This window comes from Phycodurus eques, chromosome 19, assembly GCF_024500275.1.
Source record: "Phycodurus eques isolate BA_2022a chromosome 19, UOR_Pequ_1.1, whole genome shotgun sequence".
In the NCBI taxonomy this organism is placed as follows: Eukaryota; Metazoa; Chordata; class Actinopteri; order Syngnathiformes; family Syngnathidae; genus Phycodurus; species Phycodurus eques.
This window is the reverse complement of record NC_084543.1, coordinates 4,465,295-4,482,390: the sequence shown is the minus strand read 5'-3', so window position 1 is coordinate 4,482,390 and position 17,096 is coordinate 4,465,295. Positions and strand designations below refer to the sequence as shown.

Genomic DNA, 17,096 nt, shown 5'->3' with positions numbered 1-17,096 from the left:
GATTCTAACCTTGAAGATCTAACCGCACGTCACTGCTATCTACCGATATCTATTTTAGTGTGGTAGAGTATATTTGTGTAAAAATGTCATTTAACACATTTATCATGTGCTGGGAAGGCTTGATTTATTTGTCAAGTACTAAAAAAAAAAGCTTGAATTCAGTTGTATTTTTCATTGGGGGGGGGGGGGGGGAATTTGAAAATATGCTTGCTTTTTATTTATTTATTTTATTTTATTTTTTTTTTTAATTTTTTTGTCTGCCAAGATATTTCTTCTTAACTTGCAGTTTTTGTGTAAGAGAATTTCACGTCACCCATTTGCTGGGTGTAGGTAGTCTAGATATGAGTTTCTTGTTTTAAGAAGTATTCCAATCAAATGTTCCTGTCCTATTGGCAAGTTTTGTTTCAATGAAGTCATATATTCTACATTCCTATACTTTGTTTTTGCACTGTAGACTGTGTTGTACAATCAGAATAAAGCAGCTCACTCTGAAACTAAATGCCACATAAACCCAGCAGGGTAAACAGATAACAGAGGTCATTCCAGGCCATCAAGCGTTCCGTCTCGAGCAAATAACCAGAGCCCCTGGACATGTGCCAAGCTCAGCGGCCCACAAATTGTTACGTTTCTTATCAAGCTTTGTTTTCAGTTCACAGTTGTGGTCAATAAAGCTGTAAAATGGGGTTTGCTGTAGGCCTATACAAAAGGGAACAAAATAGAGGGGTAAAATGAAAAACTGAAATGGTTCAGGCTGATATACGGGGGCCCCTCCCTTCCACCTGTATTCATGAAAATCAGCACGCCAGCTTTTGCATATTGTTGCCAAAGGGAACGATATCTTTTGCGGAAGTAACCAGACCAACCTGGAGCGCTTCTTCTTCTGATGCCACGCTCGCACTTGATCTTTACACACTCGCCATGGTGATCCCAATCAGAATGGCAGGCATAGCTTTTAGTGCTGTAACCTTTACCGTGTGTGTGTGTGTGTGTGTGTGTGTGTCTGTCCAGCTTTTGTTCTGTTTAAACTAAAACATTTTTCTGTTAGTCACCCCGGCGTAATCCTCAAACACAATTCAAAAATGATTTCTCCTATGGAAAAGAATCTAATTGTTGCCATTATCAAACCTTATATTATCTATACCGGGTATCTTTGAAGAAATGTGTTTTACATGTTTTACACATAACTGTCATACAAGTAATAAGACAAGTTCACCGCAGTATAATAAAGCTAAAATAAATAACTCCTCTCAGTCCATGCATCTTTTTTTCTTAGTGATTAGATCAGGGCCTCTTTGGGCAGTTTGACTACGGTTCAACTGTAGTAGTTTATTGTATTGTCCCACTGAATGACCTTCAATACTTCGTAATACAATTCCCTTATGTTTTCATGATATATTTTTTTTTCTAACAAGAAATGTCAGAGTTCCCAAATACTCCAATGAGATGTTTATGGGCTGGGCCACATGCCAGGATTTGCTCTGATGTTCTCGTCCTCATTAAGACTCTTTACAGTCATACTGGTCTTGCGCTGACATTGACGAGTGCCCATTACTGTTCATGCAGTGCACTGAGCGATTCATTAGGGGAAGATGGAGAATTTCTGTAAGCCTGGAGGAACCCTTAATAACAGATAACAGATGCTGTGATAGCAAAAAGGGGCTTAACTCCCAACTCCCCACCCTCTCCCACCTTTGCAGAGTTTTCCCATGGTGTCATCATGTTTAGGCAGCATTGTTTCCATTAACATTGAGCTTGTCTATATTTTACTTCTCTCAACAGCAAAGAAATGGAAGAGAGAGACACAATAGAAGAAACATTGAGGCAGCAATGTGACGCACGAGAGGAAATAAGGGTAAATTCTCCAGCATTTTCTCTTCACCGTACAGAAAGAGCTCGTTTACGCACGAGGCCCCTTAAGTGTCACATGGTTTTCATTGAGAAGAGCTCTGCACATTCTGTTTTTAATTGGCTGACTTGATTTGATGTGTACAGCGTAATTTATTGCGCAGATATGTAATTTGGAGGAGGCGTGCAGTCTTCCAATGGCGCAGCGTCGCTAACTTCATCATGTAGCGAACATTCCTCTCGCGTTTCAAACATGGACTTTGCTCGCACACTGTGCGACGCACGTGCGCTCATGTTTTTCATACAGCAAGACCACCCGCTCAGCTTTGTACTTACACACTCGGCCTTGGCTCAGTGTCGGTCATCCTTCAACTCTTAATTCTCTTGTGACCTTTGAACTCCAGCAGGGTGCCTGCTGCGGTTCCATTTGCTGTCATGGCATATAATCTATAGCATATTGGAAAAAAAATTTTTAAAGCTTGTGGGGTTTTTTTTTTTTTTTTTTTGAGGAGGGGGGGGGAGGGGTTTACACGAACTATACTATGCATCTGAATGCTTTAAACTGCACACGCAGAATTAATGGCGTGTTTGTCTGCAACAGGCTTCTGTTGACTTGGCAGAGCATGTGTTTGTGGTTAGTGTGTCCAAAAAGGCGCGTGGAGATCTTGCAGATGGACTGACAAATAACAACTAGAGTGAACCTTCCAGACAAACACACGATAGGCTAATATCTGCAATACGGAGACCAAATAAAAAAGTTTTATTGATTTTATTTATTTGTTTGTTTTACCCCTCCAACACACTATAAACATTTTTAAACTTATTAACCTGTTCTCACTTTCTTGCTGTCAAGAAATTGGGGACGATTCTATAACATCACTTTGTGGAAAATGAAAAGAAGACTCTCTCACATAGTTCTTCAAATAAGAGGCAAAGCGTGCTTGCTTCAAGCTTTTGGTCATTCGATGTTGAGATTTCATGTAAAACTGACACATAAAACAAAGACAGATAATGAAACATTGTCCCTTTATATTTAAACACTAAAATATTCAACCAAATTATACAGGTACAAAGTTCATTTATTTCAGTAGTTCAATTCAAAAAGTGAAACATCTTTTATACTACATACTATTCATTAAAACATAGCAACATACCTTTCAGAAGGCCAGTTCAAGCTTAATTTAATTTTGGTTGTTTATGTAATATTCAATTTTCTTGAATCTGGGGTTTTGGATAGTTGGAACAAATCATCAGAATTATTTTGAAAAAATAATTAAATATTTGATGGTGTAGTGAGTCTATGGGTTTCACTTTTTGAATTAATGTACTAAAGTAAATGATATTCTAATTCATTGAGATGTACCTGTATAACAAAAAAAGTCCACTAGCTTAATGCTAACATATAATGCGAAATGCCAAAGGCGGGCTAACGTAAATGAGCATAGACGTTCCGGTCATCATAAACCTTAACACACACAGAGCAGCAACACATGCAAACACAGCATACAACATTGCTCACAGCCTTGCGACAGAGAAAAAATTGAATTGAATTTGGACTTGCCTGACTATAAAAAAAAAAAAAAAAAAAATCGCTTAATGCGCAATATAGCGGGGGTTGACTGTATTCTCACGTTACTGTTAAGCTGCAGGCATTTGCTCAAATATTCCCTCTTCCACCCCATCCCGGCACCTCGCTGATGTAACCCAGAAACCCATTGTTGCCTCTTTCGTTTACTATTCTTTGAAACGGCCGGTTGTAAAAACGGTCTTCTTATGCGCAGACTCCTTCACTGCAGCGCCAGGACTCTGGGCCAAGAGGCATCAAGGGAATCCTGAAAAAGAGCCGCTCCACCAGCGTGGAGTCGGACCAAAGCGATGGCTCGACGCACGAGTGCACGCCGCTCCGACAAAGCAGCGTCACGCTCAGTCACCCCGAGAGCGAAGACGCCGAGGACCTAGAGGAAGATGTCGACGAGGAAAACGACGGAGACGACGAGTCGTTTCTGGACGACTTCACAGACGGAGGCGAGTTCGGCGTCCAGAGGAGGCGGAGCGAGCGCAGCAGCGGTAGCAGCTTTGAGGAGATGCGCAGCGCCTCGCCGGACGAGAGCCTGGACATGTCCGAGGACACCGAGGAGATGGACAGCTTGGACGGAAGCCAGGGTTCCTCCATCAAACAGAGGTCTTGGAATTTTACTTGTAATGAACAACAGTTTAACAACAATTACGCTTCACACCAGCCGGAATGGGATTTTCTAGACTGAACACTCAATATTGAAACCTAGTGAGTCACTCACCCGGTAGGATCAATACAATAACACGTTATGGCAGTGGTTCTCAATCTAGGGTCCCTTGAGGGTCTGGAAAATATTTGTGTGAGTGTGTATATACTCTACAGTTCATCACCCCCCATATTGGCCGTTCGGTATCTACGGATTATTTTCTAACAGCGCTGGCTTCATGAAGCCCTCGGTGCATCTCATCTGCAGCCACCAATGCTTTGTAGCGGCCGGCGCTTTTGTCCCCCAAAGCTTGTGTTCGAAATTGCCAAAAGCCTTCGCGCTCGTCCGCAGCTCGCGAAGGTAAAAGAGCCGATCATCCATTTTGCTTACACGGCCGACAGTCGGGGCAAGCCGAAAGATACTACAAACTAAGGTCCACGGGAGGGAAGAGTATGGCCAAACGGCTCGCTGAATGGCATCGTTGTCGGTTGGTTATATTTGTAATTAATCAATGGTGTTGTTAACGGATGAGCGGAATTGAGCACTAAGCATTGAGCGGCATTGAGTCATACATTTAATTAGGAGACTCTTCTAAATAACAATGTAAATGTATTGTTTATTTGTATTTATTGCTATGGTAACGGTACATCATTGTTATAAATGAATTGATAATGATAAATTGCATCGCAGTCGTAAATGAAACACTTCATTTACTTGTGTACTTTTTGTCTTCTATTTTTAGACTTTCAGAGTTCAGCAGTAGTGACAGCGAGAAGAGAGAATGGACGAAGAAGCCCAAACCGTCGGAAGTAATTCCGACATCGTTGGCCAATCGCTTCAACCAGCTCCACGATGCCGAGAACGCCTGGAAGAAAAAGGTGAGGTTTTGATTTTATTCTTGGGGCACGTATTACATGTGCTGCAAGGTTGGGTTTCTTTATCAGGTAAACCGATTGGAAATGGGGGGGGGCTGAAGTATGTGTCAAAGGGCTTTGCTGTGTCAGCTTTTTGGGGCTTTTGGGGCAAGGAGTGGTTTCGCTTACCTTTGTGTGGAAAAGTAATGACACATTGTTTCCCTCTCTGAATCGGCTTTGTTCTTGAGCTGCTTCCAGGAGGGTGAGCGATGCATTGGGCTTTTGCGGGGGTGTAGCACATTTGGGAGTAGTGATGCCAAACATCCAGGTCTTAGCTAGCCTCACATTGTACAAATAAAAACCCTACACCGTGACCAAACACCTGCGAGCGTTTGAAAGTCACGCTTGCTTCTCCTGTTGCTTTTGCCCTCCACCCCCTCTCACCTCAACGTCGAAGAATTCCATCTGAAAACAAAGCTTGTTTGGAATATAGACTTGTCAGTTTGCTTGAACAGCAAACGTCTTGTGTGCACGTTTCTACGGGACACGCTCTTCTTCATAATCGTGCTGGTTTCCATACACGCAAGTCCTCAGTGGTAAAATAAAAAAATATATAACACTACATAGTCATTATGTCATGCTTTGTCCAAACTTAGCTTTCTGCCGTGGTGGTGGAAAAAGACTCTACTGTACACTTAATTTGCACGCAAACATGCAAACATTCACTTTAGAAGAAGTCGATTTTAAAGGTCCAGCAGCAGAGGGATTATGTCATTTTTATTTTATTATTCCAGCGGTGCCTTGACTTAATTCATTCTGTGACCATGCTCGTAACTTCAATCACTCATGTCGCAAGCCAACGTTTTTTGCATTGAAATGAATGGAAATGCCATTAATCTGATCCAACTCAACAACTTTTGTGTTACATGATTGAAGAATTAAAAAAAAAAATAGCACAGCGTTGTCTTCCTCCCTGAATATATGTTCGAAACCGTTCAAATACACCTGACAGCTCTAAGAAGCATCTCCTGTTTTTCCTTAGTTGCGGTCAAACTGTATATGCACACACGTCAACGAGCAGTTATCAACTGCCCCCGACCACAGACATCTTGCTTTGTCTCACTGCAAAGTGAAAATACAATGCAGAGAAAGAGAGAGACGAACAAGGTCACTTAAACAAAAGATCACATGTGGTCCTAATTGACAATAGCGAATATAACTTCAGCATCATGCAGAAAAGAGAACAGAAACGACCTAGACTATGGCGTATGTACATTTTGATTTGTGACGTAATCATTGATACATTTTCGTTTCCCTTTTGGAAAAACTACAAACCGCAACGTTTTTCCTGCCTCGTCTGCGGGTCATTTTGTTGACCCGGAGTGGACGTTTTGTTGCTCTTTGGTTGATATGTGGGCAAGCGGGGAAATGTAACACATCACTACACATCATGGTCATCCCCAACCAGCTCCAGATGTTTCCTGTCACCGCTGCCGCCGTTGTGCCGTAAAACGATGACGAATTTTCATTAGAACTCTGGATTTATCATAATAAATCTTACACAATGCCCACAAGTTCATCGTTCATTACTTTCTGTTTAACTAATCCACGTGAGAGTTTGGCGTAGCATTAAGAGGTCAATTCTTCCGGCTTTCTTTAAAGTAGGGACAGAAATTAATTTGGAAGTGGATATCAAACATGTGCAGTACACTAATCTCTTGGTTTTGGAGTGCAGCTGTGACCGGCCTGTCGAAACACTGTGTGCGGTGTGCATCCTCACCGCCGCTCACAGATAGCAGTGCCGTCCGTATAAGATCAATGCTCTGCTGGAAGTCGGCCCTGGCTAGATACTGTGGCGGATATTATAAGGATTATCTGTCGGTACATAACGGTACAACATTGCGCCTGTAGAAATTTAACACAACCTTGTTAAAAAAACAACAACCCCCCCCCCCCCCCCCCCCCCCGGCTTCATGTGAACGTGGACAGTTTGAAATCATTCTTTGTATAACCGCACATCCGTTTTCCCTTGACTTCCTCTGGTCCTTGGTCATGCACTTGTTTCATTCTGTTTTCCGCTGTTAATTCCTACTTTTCCTCTTCCCACCTTTCCTCCCTCTTTACCCCTCACATTTGTAGTTCCCTACCTCCAGTAGACTTCTAGCCCTTTTTGCCTGACTTTGAATCCTGCCTGTCAACCTTTCCCAGTGTCTTGAGGTGAGTGTACAGCAACACGTGTTTTGTGCACGAAAAGTGGTGGAGTGCAATCAAAATGTCTCTCTTCTCTTGAGACCGCTTATTATTAAGCATTATTAATGAGCTGTCAATTGCATACACGCGTTAATTTTGCCAAGCAGAAGGTTCAGGCTTCACAGTGCTATTAGGAAGGACGGAGAAAGGAGGCTTCCTGTGGGAGTCCGAGGCCTTTTCATATTCTCCCCACCTCTCTGGGGTCCAGTTAGGATTATTTAGTATTTCCTCCGCTTTGATTGGTTCCAGAGATGTGCTTTGCCACTCTGTAACCATTATTACCATGCGGCTGTAATGTGCTGAGTAGCTTCAGGCGACTTTCTATTGTTTTTTTAAGCATTAAATGCGACGGTGAAAAAAAAAAAAAAAACTAGCTGAATAAAAGCACATTTTGTTGAATTATGAAAACTAACAAAAAATTAATGATAAACCCCAGGATTTATAAAATGTGCTTTCCTTGCAGAAAGTGCTTGCAAGTAGAAAAATGACTCACTTTGATGTGAAGGTCAAGCGTGTGGTAACTGTGTGTGTGTGTGTGTCATTCTGACCAAGTGTAATTCTTTGAATCGCAATGCAACATGTTTGGCGCAGGTTCAGAAAATCTGTTTCCACTTTTACCTTTTTGCTGGCAATTGTGTTTGAGACAAAGCAGCGTTTTTTTTGTTTTGTTTTTTGCATAAATTCAAAACACACTGGGACATTTTTCCCTGCGTTCCTAAAGCTGGTTTATTTTCTGACCTGTGCGTCAACCATTGGGCTTAACCCAAACTTCTCTCGTGCCAGGTTATTGGGAAATGGGTGGGAACAGGGGGGCTTACTCACAGCAACAGTAAATATATTTTGTGACTCCCTGACTGCTGGCAAGATTAAACTTTTGACCTTCCAGCTGCAAAGAGTATCTCCCATTCACAGAGTGAAAAATGCATATGTACTGTACTTAATAGTTAAATACAATTGTATTGAATTGTATTTTACAAATTTACTACATTGGATTTAAAAAAAAAAGAAACAAGTTTGAAGATTTAATTCAAAATGAGGGGAAAAAATGTCCAGTTGCCTCGAGTCAACCTTTGCGAATTGACATGACTTGGATGACTCAGAAACTATGCTGAAAGAAAGAGAGAGAGAAAAAAACCAAAATAATAATAAAAATTTTTAGCAAGCTTGTTGGTATTTTGTATCGATATTGTGACAGTAAGATTAAAATGACATTGACAATTATGCTATGCTAAATACAACTGAACTGTATTAGGCAGAGCGGCACAGTGGACGACTGGTTAGAGCATCTGCCTCACAGTTCTGAGGACCGGGGTTCGATCCCCGGCCTCGCCTGTGTGGAGTTTAGCGTGTTCTCCCCGTCCGTGCCTGCGTGGGTTTTCTCCGGGCACTCCGGTTTCCTCCCACATCCCCGCAACATGCGTGCTAGGTTAATTGAAGACTCTAAATTGCCCGTAGTCGTGAATGTGAGTGCAAATGGTTGTTTGTTTGTATGTGCCCATGCGATTGGCTGGCAACCAGTTCAGGGTGTACCCCGCCTCCTGGGATAGGCTCCAGCACTCCTGCGACCCTTGTGAGGATAAGCAGCTCAGAAAATGGATGGATGGATTCGGCAGTGATTCTTTTGCGTACCACACGAGGGAGCCCACCTACAGCTGGTGGTTTAAGTACCACACTTTAAGAATCACTGTGCCACATGTTTTTTTTTTTCTGTCCCCCTCACATATGTTTTAATTTCGGTAGTAAAGCAAGCGAATGCAAGTCACATTCAAACATTTGTTTTGTTTGTATTGAGCACGTGTGCGCGCACACACACACGCAGACGCAGCTGACAAACTTTTTTAATAAGTAACACAGACGTGCTTATATTGTAATATCCATTTAATGTCAGATGACAAGTTAAACAAATTTTTTTAGGGGGGAATGTGCCCTAATCTGATGCCACATTGACATCGGCTTGGCTGCCATTTACTGCTGGAGCTACGCCATTTTTTTTTTTTCTTCCCCCCCCCCCCCCCCCCCCCCATAAAGATCTACAGACATCTGTAGATGTTTAACTTGGCTTGTCTGGCCTTAACGCTAAGGATCGTTTCCAAGTCGGACGCCAACAAACGTCTTTCACGACTGTCAGTCACTTGCGTACATCAACACACGTGTGCCCGCGTACTGCAGTGTACTGTAAGTAATGTATGACCAGTTAATTTTCTACTAAATCCAGTTATAGTAACAAACATGTTCAGATTTGGCACATGTGCAACTTTTGCAAGTACCGTATGTGGGAGCTTATAGCAAAAAAGGTCATGCCTGATTGTTGCAATTACTTTTTAGTAGGAACTGATGAAGAGGTGATAGCCCGTAAAAAGACATTCAGGGACATAAAATGCTTCAGAGGTGAAGAACTGTATCATTTGTTAGTAAAACATGGCTTCAAGGGTCCATTGGCAGTGGGGGGAGTGATAAATGGTTGTTACTTTCTTTTTAAATAGAGGCATTCAGGTGCAAATATGACAGCGTAAATTTATCAGTGGAAATATTGGGTGATGAACGGCCGGCGGGGATTTTACCGTTCCGCAACATTTCTCATGTGGTTTTTGAAAGAGCTCGTTTTAAACCGGATTAGTTGTTTTTGGAGGAAGTCATACACCACATTAAGAAACTGGCGAGGATACAATTTCACTGTACAGGACTAATTACCGAGTTGTGTGGGAGGGAGAGATTTCTGACGCCGGTAGCCTCGTTATCCACAGGCAACTCTCATAAATCAATAGTTGTAATATTTCACTGAATAGCATTGGCTAAGTGGTTGAGTCAAATATGACCATATTGACCAAATATGACCATATTTGACTCAAAGGATCTTGCTCATGGTGAAAGGAATTATCACTTTGAATTTCCCCATACGGTGGCCAGGGGACATTTTTCCGCAACTGCAGGGAGTACGAGGTGTCTACTGGGGGTATTATTACTGCTGTGTGTTTGATATTAGTACAGTATAAACACACACCTGTATCCTTAATACTCTTTGGTTTTTGTCATAGAGAATTGTGTGCATTTAAAATAACTACATAGCTTGTGCCTTGGGAGAGTTCGCTTAGCCTAATGCTAACAAACAATGCAAAATGCCACAGATGGGCTAATGAGTAGGATAGTTGCTGTGGTGTTATAACCCCTTAAGCAACGGCTATTTGAACACAAATGGTGGCGCAACACGTGGACAATGTTAAAAAATGTGAGATAAGATTGTTTTCTAGATATTTCTGTTGTGTTGGGGTAAGGACATCAGACAACACATTGCTGCATAATAGTTCCTTCGAGAAATGTTTATCCACTGTCCCCACCTTTGCAGACTACTAATGCAATGGTGAACTCACAGTTGTACTGAATAATTGATTGATTCATTTATTTATTTTATTTTCCGCCCCCCCCAAAACTATTTGAACAGAAGTCGAGTGTGGATGCGTCGCCCAAGATGTCGCTGGCTGACAGGATGAAGATCCTCAAGGACAAGGAGGAGCAGTGGAAGAGTAAAGGCAAAGGAGCAGCCAACGATTCCGTTCAGTTCACCGTAGCCGGACGCATGGCCAAGAAAGGTAACATTGCAAAAGTTGCGGCTTGAAATGGCAGCCACCATTATAGAAATGCAGTGTGACCGGGCCCGTGTGCCATGAATAGCGCAAATCCATCATTGACGCCCAGCAGCAAATAGCCGAGTTTTTCTTTGTCTACCATGTTTCGCCAGGTCTGGTGTCAGACGCAGGGAAGGGAGAGTCCCGCCTTAGCCCCATGAAGAAGTCGAACGCCACGCCTGCGAAGCCTCTCGAGGGTAGCAAACGACTTCATTCACAAATACTCCGGTGTCGTTAAAATATTGAGAACGTTTTGTTCCTCTGCTCCAAAGAAATCTCCAGTAGAACTGATGTCAAGGTGGAAGGAGACAAAAGGCTTGACAAACTTGAGTCTTTCCTGGACAAACTTCACAGTAAAGGTACAATCTTCCTTTTCAGTTGAGAGCACAAATCCATTCCAAGAGTGAAATTGATGTCCTGAGTTCCTCCCCCTCCAACTCCCGCAGGCGTGAGCAAGAACAAGACGTCCACCATCGAAGTGACTGCAGAGGCCGAGAAAGAAGTGATGACCTTGGACGATGACGAGACTTTCGGCAACTTCTACAAATCCATCTCGCCCTCGGCCCTCCAGGACGTGATCGTGACCGAGGAGGACCTGAGCCAGATCCATGCCAACACACCCAAGTCAGTATAAATCAAATGTAACGGAAATTCAACAATCATGGGAAACGGATGTTCACTAATAACATTCATCCTCAGGCTCACCTCGGCCGTAGCCAAGCATAAGCGTGCAGTGCGACCAAACCGGAGGAACCAGGGCTCCAGGAACCCTCTGAGAGCGCTGGCGGCACGCAATGACATCCGGCAGGTTTACACTGAACAGAGGCTCAACATCGCCAAAGTGGAGACCAAGAGGATCCAAGTGGAGCGCAGTAAGAGATGGACCTCTTGAGGTCCTTTTTATATACGTTACATCAATATATTGCCAATCACTGCATTACATAAGCACCATATTGACACCCAAAGGAAGGGAAAATGGGTGAACATGTACACTTGGCTTGCAACAAAACTGTCAAATATACCTTTGTGAATCCAGCTAATTTGAATATCTTAGTTACCTCATTCAGGTCCATGAGGTCAAAGTATTAGGAACAGATCTTGGTATTATTCAATTCAGTCGACACAACTGCACTCAACACACCACAATAATAAAAGGTAGTATTGTCAAGCACTCAGAATTATTTGACATCGTCCCATGAGGTAGAGGCTGCTGCGGTGCATCATGGGAGAAAGACGCGCTGTTTTTATTAATAGTAATGTTCATAGTATGTTGCAGCCATGAGTGAGATGTATGTTGGCAGGAGTGACACTTCTGCATGTTGAATTCATAATCAGCTCATTTTAAATGCTTTTTAAACTGCCAGCTGCCGGTCGAGAAAAACAAGCGGTGTTCTGGAATAATTAATTGAAGAGGCGCATCTTTTTGGGGGTTTTTTTTCTAGCATGCAGAAAGAAAAGCGAGAGAATCAAAGAAATGAAAACTTACAATATAAATTTTAATCCTATACGGGTACATCGTGTACTGCCAGTCCCAAAAAGATTAGGAAGAAGTAAAATGATGTCTACTGTTAAGTGTATGTAACACGTTTAGCCATTTGTAGCTATAGCATCCCAGATTTTAGGACCGTTGATTTTGTGTATCCCCGCTTGCTTTCCACCCAGTGGCCAAACACTCCAACCTGGCCGACGTGGCCTTGGCGGGCCTGGCCAGCAAGGAGAACTTCCGTAAAGTCAACTTACGCAGCGTCAAGTCGACCGATGTGGTGACCAACAACAGCGCGTTGCCCTACAACAAGCTTATGCTCGTCCGCATCAAAGGTCAGAGAAAGCACAGAAGGTTTTGTCAAATCAATTTTTCCACTGTAAATTGCATGAAATTAAGTTGTTTTGGGCTTGAATAGGCTAAAATAGATTCAATTCCCTATTAAAAGCCAGCCTTCAATTTTGTTAATTCCTGGTTTATTCCCATAGGAAATTTCCAACTTTAAAAATTTCCAATATTGGGCAATCTTGTGTGGGTTATCTGCAGGTCGGAGGCATGTGCAGGTCCGCCTAGTGGAGCCCACGTCCAAGTCCCTGAACAGCGGGGACTGCTTCCTTCTAATCACGCCGAAGCATTGTTTCATGTGGAGCGGCGAGTTCGCCAACGTCATTGAGAAAGCAAAGGTAAGGTAACGGCTCGGTTTCACCTCACCGGAAGCGCTAACAGGATTTGGGTGACTCGCGCCGCGTTAAATCTACTCTGTCGGCGACGGCAGGCGGCAGAGATGGCGTCCTTCGTCCAGGCCAAGCGGGACCTCGGCTGCAAAGCCTGCCAGGTGACGGTGCTGGAGGAGGGGATCAACACTGAGAGCAAATGGGCCAAGGAGTTCTGGACTCTCCTGGGAGGAAAGAGCCAATATCGAGGTTTGTACCTGATTTTACAGAGGTGGGGGACTCGAGTCACATGACTTGACTCGTGCCAGACTTTGGTCGCCAATTTTGGGACTTGAAATATTGAAATACTCGACTTGACTTCGACTTGAACTGTCTGGCCTGTTACATTTTGAAATTCTAAATTTTTGATATAGTGCGCCATTAGTCACCCCATTAAGCAAGAATCATGGCGGGCGCTCCGAAGATTAGTACATTTGGATTCAAGGATTACATTTTTGAGAAAATTGGGGAAAAGGAAACTGCAACAAGCAAAGTTTGCAAGTCAAAGAAATATAAGAGACGCAACTACTGCGACATCTCACCTCATCCATCCCTGAAAACCCCACAAAAACAGGTAAGCTATGTTCTTCACAGTTTAGCTGACCAAAACAAAATTAACTCCGCTTCATGTCGTTCATGCGTTTGATTGAGAACACAGTTAAGTAATACACAATGTGGCACCACAAAAAAAAGAAAAAACTTGAATATGTTAGTACAACAGAGGTTATTGAGCATCATAATCTTCCGCTTGAAGCGTTTGTGAAACCTGAAGTTGGTGAACATCGGCTCAGCTGAGCTTTTATGGATGCGGAGTTGCAGTGCAGCCCTCCAGATAGACTTTCCCTTGCACGCCTGCTCTAGGAGTTTCTAGTCTTTTCGTCACTGGTGGTGGTAGCAGTCCTTCCTGCTACGGCCTGGTTTGAGAAACCTGCCATGCGTACTTTAAATTGTGCTACACTTTGGAGCATTGTGACGGCAGGAAAGCTTTTCCAACTGGCGCTGAACTACACTAAGAAAAAAATTGCAAGGTGGAAATTTTTGCCATGCGTAAGAGAATAAATATCGATCCATTTGCATTACCGCTTATCCACACTAGGGTCGCGGGCTGCTGGAGCCTATCGCAGCTATCTTCGGGCGAGAGGCGGGGTACACCCTGAACCGGTCGCCAGCCAATCGCGGGGCACCTAGAAACAAACAACCATTCTCACGCACATTCACACCTATGGGCAATTTAGAGTCTCCAATCATGTTTTTGGGTTGTGGGAGGAAACCGGAGTGCCCGGAGAAAACCCACCCAGGCACGGGGAGAACATGCAAACTCCACACTGGCGAGGCCGGGGATTTGAACCCCGGTCCTCAGAACTGTGAGGCAGATGTGCCCACCAGTCTTCCAACGTGCCGGCCAGAATAAATATGCTAAAGAAATTGCCAAGTGTCAAATGTCGATGTCCCCGCATCCGTCCAAATGGTACCTGAAAAGGAAGTGTATAGTCACCAAATTGTCTGACCTGAAGGTTGACTTGCTTATCACAAGTAATGACTTGACTCGATTTGCTTGAAATTTAATGGGGACTTGACTTGCTTCATTTTTGCCAGACGAACTGGGTAATTGTTTGAAGGTTAAGACTTTAGAGTGAAGTACTTTACTGATGACTTACTCCCACCTCTGCTGATTAATGAGGCTTGTAAGTATTACTGGTTCTCAGCATAAGCGTTTTTGCATTGCTGGTTACCTCCTGACCTGGAGGTTTGTCTAGTAGCCCCCTGCTGCTCTGCACATATGCTCACCGTGCTTCCTCTGGCGTGTGCGCGTGTTGCAGGGGCAGGGGAGCCAGAGGAGGACGAGCTGTACGAGAGCGGCGTGTTGGACTCCAACGGGGTCTACAGACTCCAGGGAGACAAACTGGTGCCTCACGAAGACGCATGGGCCTCCATCCCGAGTGTCACCTTGCTTGATTCTAAAGAGGTACGTGAAGATAGATCATTTTCGTTCCCGTTTCATACTCCTTGCTATTTCTTCTCTAATTTTCCTCAGGTTTTGGTGTTCGACTTTGGCGGCGAGGTGTATGTGTGGACCGGCAAGGACGTGCCTTTGGGAGACAGAAAGGTCGCAGTCAAACTGGGCAAGCAGCTTTACAGTGGCAGCTACGACTACAGCAACTGCCGGGTCAACCCTTTAGATGCTTCCTGCATGACTAGCGACGTGCCGCAGTGAGTGAAGGGGACCCAGTTTGAGAAGCGCTGGTGTCGAAGAGTATTTGTTTTGGAACTGCAGCGCCTAGTGGTGTTATTGCAACAAGGGTTCACAGCAACATAAACGTGGCTAATTGTCCGCTTGGTGTTCAGGCAAGGCGAGGGCCGCCCAAGTTGGACTCTGTTTGGCCGCCTGTCGGAACACAATGAGACGTCCCTGTTCAGAGAGAAGTTCCTGGACTGGGCTGAGAGGAGGAAGGAGGAGGCAGATGTAACCGAGGAAGTCAAGGTGCAGAAGAAGCATTCAAATAATAACATAAAACAATGGTTGCAATCCCAACAACTGGTCTGCAGCACATTAGTGTGCTGTGAGAGAAGAGCCAATTTATCTTAATTGGTCTGCAAAATCTTTTTACATATAATTCTCCAATTCCTGTGAGTGTATCTGTATATGTCACATTAAGTATATTTTATATATATATATATAAATTGAGAAAAGAGCAGCATTATTTAAGTATAAAGATGGGTGTAAAATAGGTAGTTTTTATTTTGGATTAAAAAAAAAAAACAATAGCTTTCTTAAGTCACAATTAGAATGACATGAAAATGACCACTGAGCAAGCTCGTATGTGCTTACATTGCTTGTATTTGTCTGCTCAGAGCCCGGTCCACTGCAGTGTCCGCTCCTCGCCCGAGCTGGACCTGCAGCCGTGCGACGCCAACACGCTGCTGGACAACGAGCCGCCGCCGGTCAGGACCGTTCTGGAGGGCGTGGACGTCCAGCGGGGCCACGGCGTGGTGAGGACGGAGGACGGCAGGCAGGCGGAGTTGTCGACGGTTGCTGTGGATGCCTGGCATATTAAGGAGTACGGCGAGGAGGAGATGCCCAAGGAGAGCCTTGGACAGCTCCACGAAAGAGATGCTTACATCATCCGCTGGAAGTACTCCATCACCACCCTTGGTGAGATACAATGTTTATTTTCCCCATCTTTAAGACCTTTTTTATGTTTAATATCTATAATCTTGATCATTTTCCTATCCTTATCCGGCACGTCTGCTTTTTGCCTATCTATCGAAAGATGTGCAACAATTCAGAACTCAGCCCCGCTGTGACTAGTGAAAAACCATGAGGAATTGACATCCCACTAAGACTTGTAACTTACACGAACAACCCAGGCTAAACTTGTCTCCTCCCAACTATATAGAACTTCTCTCAGTCGAGATGTATCACTTCTGCTTTGCTTTCATAATTTGCCAGGTCTTCAGCGGCATCTTATGGTGTTTCAGAAAGAGCACGAAACCACAAATAGGTGACCAATTTCAGCTAGTAGGTTCCACAGAAAGAAAAAAGCAGATCAGTGAAATTTCTGACTAGCAAAATGCGAATACGCGGGGGTTAACTCTATCATAAAAACGACTTATTTTCTCTCTCTAGTGGGGAAGCGACAGAAACCCGGAGAGCTGAGTGCCGGCGTTCCGGGCAGGGAGAGGAGCGCTTGCTTTTTCTGGCAGGGCCTCCACTCCAGCGTCAGCGAGAAGGGAACCTCGGCGCTCAAGACGGTGGAGCTGGGCAGCTTCAGGGGCTCACAAGTAGGTCTCGACTGCCACACACACACTGATGGAATCCAGCTCACCCGCAACCCTAAGGAGGATAAGTGGAAGAGAAATTTGATGAATGCATTGACCGTGCTTGATTCCAGGTGCTGGTGAGTCAAGGGAAAGAGCCTCCCTGCTTCCTCCAGCTGTTCCGAGGCGGTTTGATCATCCATAAGGGCAGTCGAGATGACGCAGTCAAAAATTCAGGTAGAAAGGCCAATAAAGAATTTAAATAATGATGCAATTAAAATAAGTTCAATAAAAACAAATGTCGCTGCATAATTTTTGGTTATAAATGAGTCAATGCAAATGTGTTT

At 43.9% G+C, this 17,096-nt stretch overlaps 1 protein-coding gene across 1 annotated transcript in view; it reads left to right on the top strand.

Annotated features, from left to right (window-relative positions):
- Positions 1-17,096, top strand: part of svild (supervillin d) — a 40,228-nt gene that overhangs the window by 19,836 nt on the left and 3,296 nt on the right. The window contains exons 6-22 of the mRNA XM_061705666.1: positions 1,780-1,852; positions 3,627-4,027; positions 4,810-4,945; positions 10,611-10,758; positions 10,908-10,991; positions 11,067-11,153; positions 11,241-11,418; positions 11,494-11,666; positions 12,457-12,612; positions 12,824-12,960; positions 13,053-13,200; positions 14,811-14,956; positions 15,026-15,201; positions 15,337-15,472; positions 15,844-16,144; positions 16,619-16,773; positions 16,884-16,986. Coding sequence (XP_061561650.1) covers positions 1,780-1,852; positions 3,627-4,027; positions 4,810-4,945; positions 10,611-10,758; positions 10,908-10,991; positions 11,067-11,153; positions 11,241-11,418; positions 11,494-11,666; positions 12,457-12,612; positions 12,824-12,960; positions 13,053-13,200; positions 14,811-14,956; positions 15,026-15,201; positions 15,337-15,472; positions 15,844-16,144; positions 16,619-16,773; positions 16,884-16,986 — 2,738 coding nt within the window. The remainder of the gene's footprint in view (positions 1-1,779; positions 1,853-3,626; positions 4,028-4,809; positions 4,946-10,610; positions 10,759-10,907; positions 10,992-11,066; positions 11,154-11,240; positions 11,419-11,493; positions 11,667-12,456; positions 12,613-12,823; positions 12,961-13,052; positions 13,201-14,810; positions 14,957-15,025; positions 15,202-15,336; positions 15,473-15,843; positions 16,145-16,618; positions 16,774-16,883; positions 16,987-17,096) is intronic.